The 1,561-nt window shown below is 46.3% G+C and overlaps 1 protein-coding gene across 1 annotated transcript; it reads right to left on the minus strand.

Moving 5' to 3' along the window:
- Positions 1-1,276: 1,276 nt before the first annotated feature.
- Positions 1,277-1,561, minus strand: N7446_014076 (uncharacterized protein; the record flags this gene model as incomplete). Its single annotated transcript, XM_058522815.1, has 2 exons — positions 1,277-1,378; positions 1,427-1,561. 2 exons carry the CDS (start codon positions 1,559-1,561, stop codon positions 1,277-1,279), a joined length of 237 nt encoding a protein of 78 aa, XP_058364908.1.

Here is a 1,561-nt window from a genome sequence, read left to right on the forward strand (position 1 = left end):
GCAAAGACCTTGTTTTCTTACCAAACAGACGTAGATGCAATGGTTGATAATTTCTCTCCTCTGATGACAGCTGCAAAATATGGTTCAGAGCTGGTCACCAGTCTCTTGCTGTGTAAGAGAGAGCCGTGCGTGAATACAAGAAACGCGAACGACCTGTGTGCATAGTGGTACGGCGTGGAGAAAGGGTCATTTGCGTTCGTGAACCGGCTCCTTCAACACCCTTGTGTAAAGATTGATTTTTCAAATTGTCAGGGCCAGACAGTGCTCTCGCTTGCTGTCTACCGAGGCAACAGAGAACTCGCAAGCGTACTACTCTCAAGAGGCGCCAACCCCGATATCAAGGACGTCAACGGATTCTCGCCATGGATCGAGGCATGCATCAGCAATAAGAACTCCATTAAAGATTTGGTCCTAGATTTCATTCCTATTCGCTGAATCCCCCCGAGATGGATTCAAAAGATAGCGTATCTGCTGGGAATGGATGCGAGGGTAGCTATCTTTACAGACACGGCCAAGCTTAGCTACCAACAAAGCAGGTGAGATTTGCCTCATGTCTGACAATGTTTTCCAACCAGAACATCTCACTGGCTGTATTTTATGTTATCTTACTCATTTTGAGAACGAGAACTAATAACACAAGACACAAGAGGGTACGCATATTGATTCGTAGATTGACTAATCATCACCTGTTGCCTTCACTCAATCGTACAATCTCAATAAGCTGCTTAGCTTCATACATGTGTATTTGAATTCAATCGAAGCGTACAGCGCACATTGAGAGCAGGGCGAAGGCAGTGATCGGGGCAAATCTATTGAGGTTAAGAGGGGCCGGAAGTATATGGCGATATCCGGCGGTAACAGTAATCGTAGTGAGTACTTTGCTAGTCAGTGAACGTGGATGATGTTTGGCTGTACCAAGAAAGATACCCCTAGCGATCTCCTCAGATGGAGCTGCAAATTGCCTCCAATTTCTGCACTCTGCACTATCTGCCGCAGAACGAAACATACCCGAATGTAATATCTCGCCAGCCGGCTGACAAGAGGAACTGATGTCGTCCGCAACCACGCATCACGACGTTCATATGCGCTTGAACTGTTGTAATATAAGGCTGGTGCAGACCAGCAACAAAGCCGCACCACCGGAATTAATCCCGAGTTGTCTATACAAAGAATCAAGTTGATTGAAAATCAGGATCAAGCTATCAGCTTGATCCTCTTGTCATGTATATAGCCTCATGTTTCCTTCTCAACGAACAATAAAATTAATTCCTCTGAATTAGATCATGGACGATTCTAGATTATGATAAGCAGTCTTGTTGGCCGCGTTAACCAGCATCTTCAATTCGCCCTCATCCCCCAATTGCTCGGACGGTTTGCTCTGATTGGTCAGCAGGTGACTCAAAAGGGCTTGGCGGTCAAGGCTTACGCGTAGTAGCATCTCTGGTGAATTGCATCTCTTCAACTCGTCAGGCAGACTCTTTACTTCGGCACTCCATGGGTATTGCGAAGGATTCTTCATGATCAGTCTCTCCACCACCTCCGCCACAGCAAACAGTTCCAT

The sequence above is a fragment of the Penicillium canescens genome (genome assembly GCF_028828765.1).
Source record: "Penicillium canescens strain IBT 15451 chromosome Unknown utg000012l_segment0_segment0, whole genome shotgun sequence".
Classification (NCBI taxonomy): domain Eukaryota; kingdom Fungi; phylum Ascomycota; class Eurotiomycetes; order Eurotiales; family Aspergillaceae; genus Penicillium; species Penicillium canescens.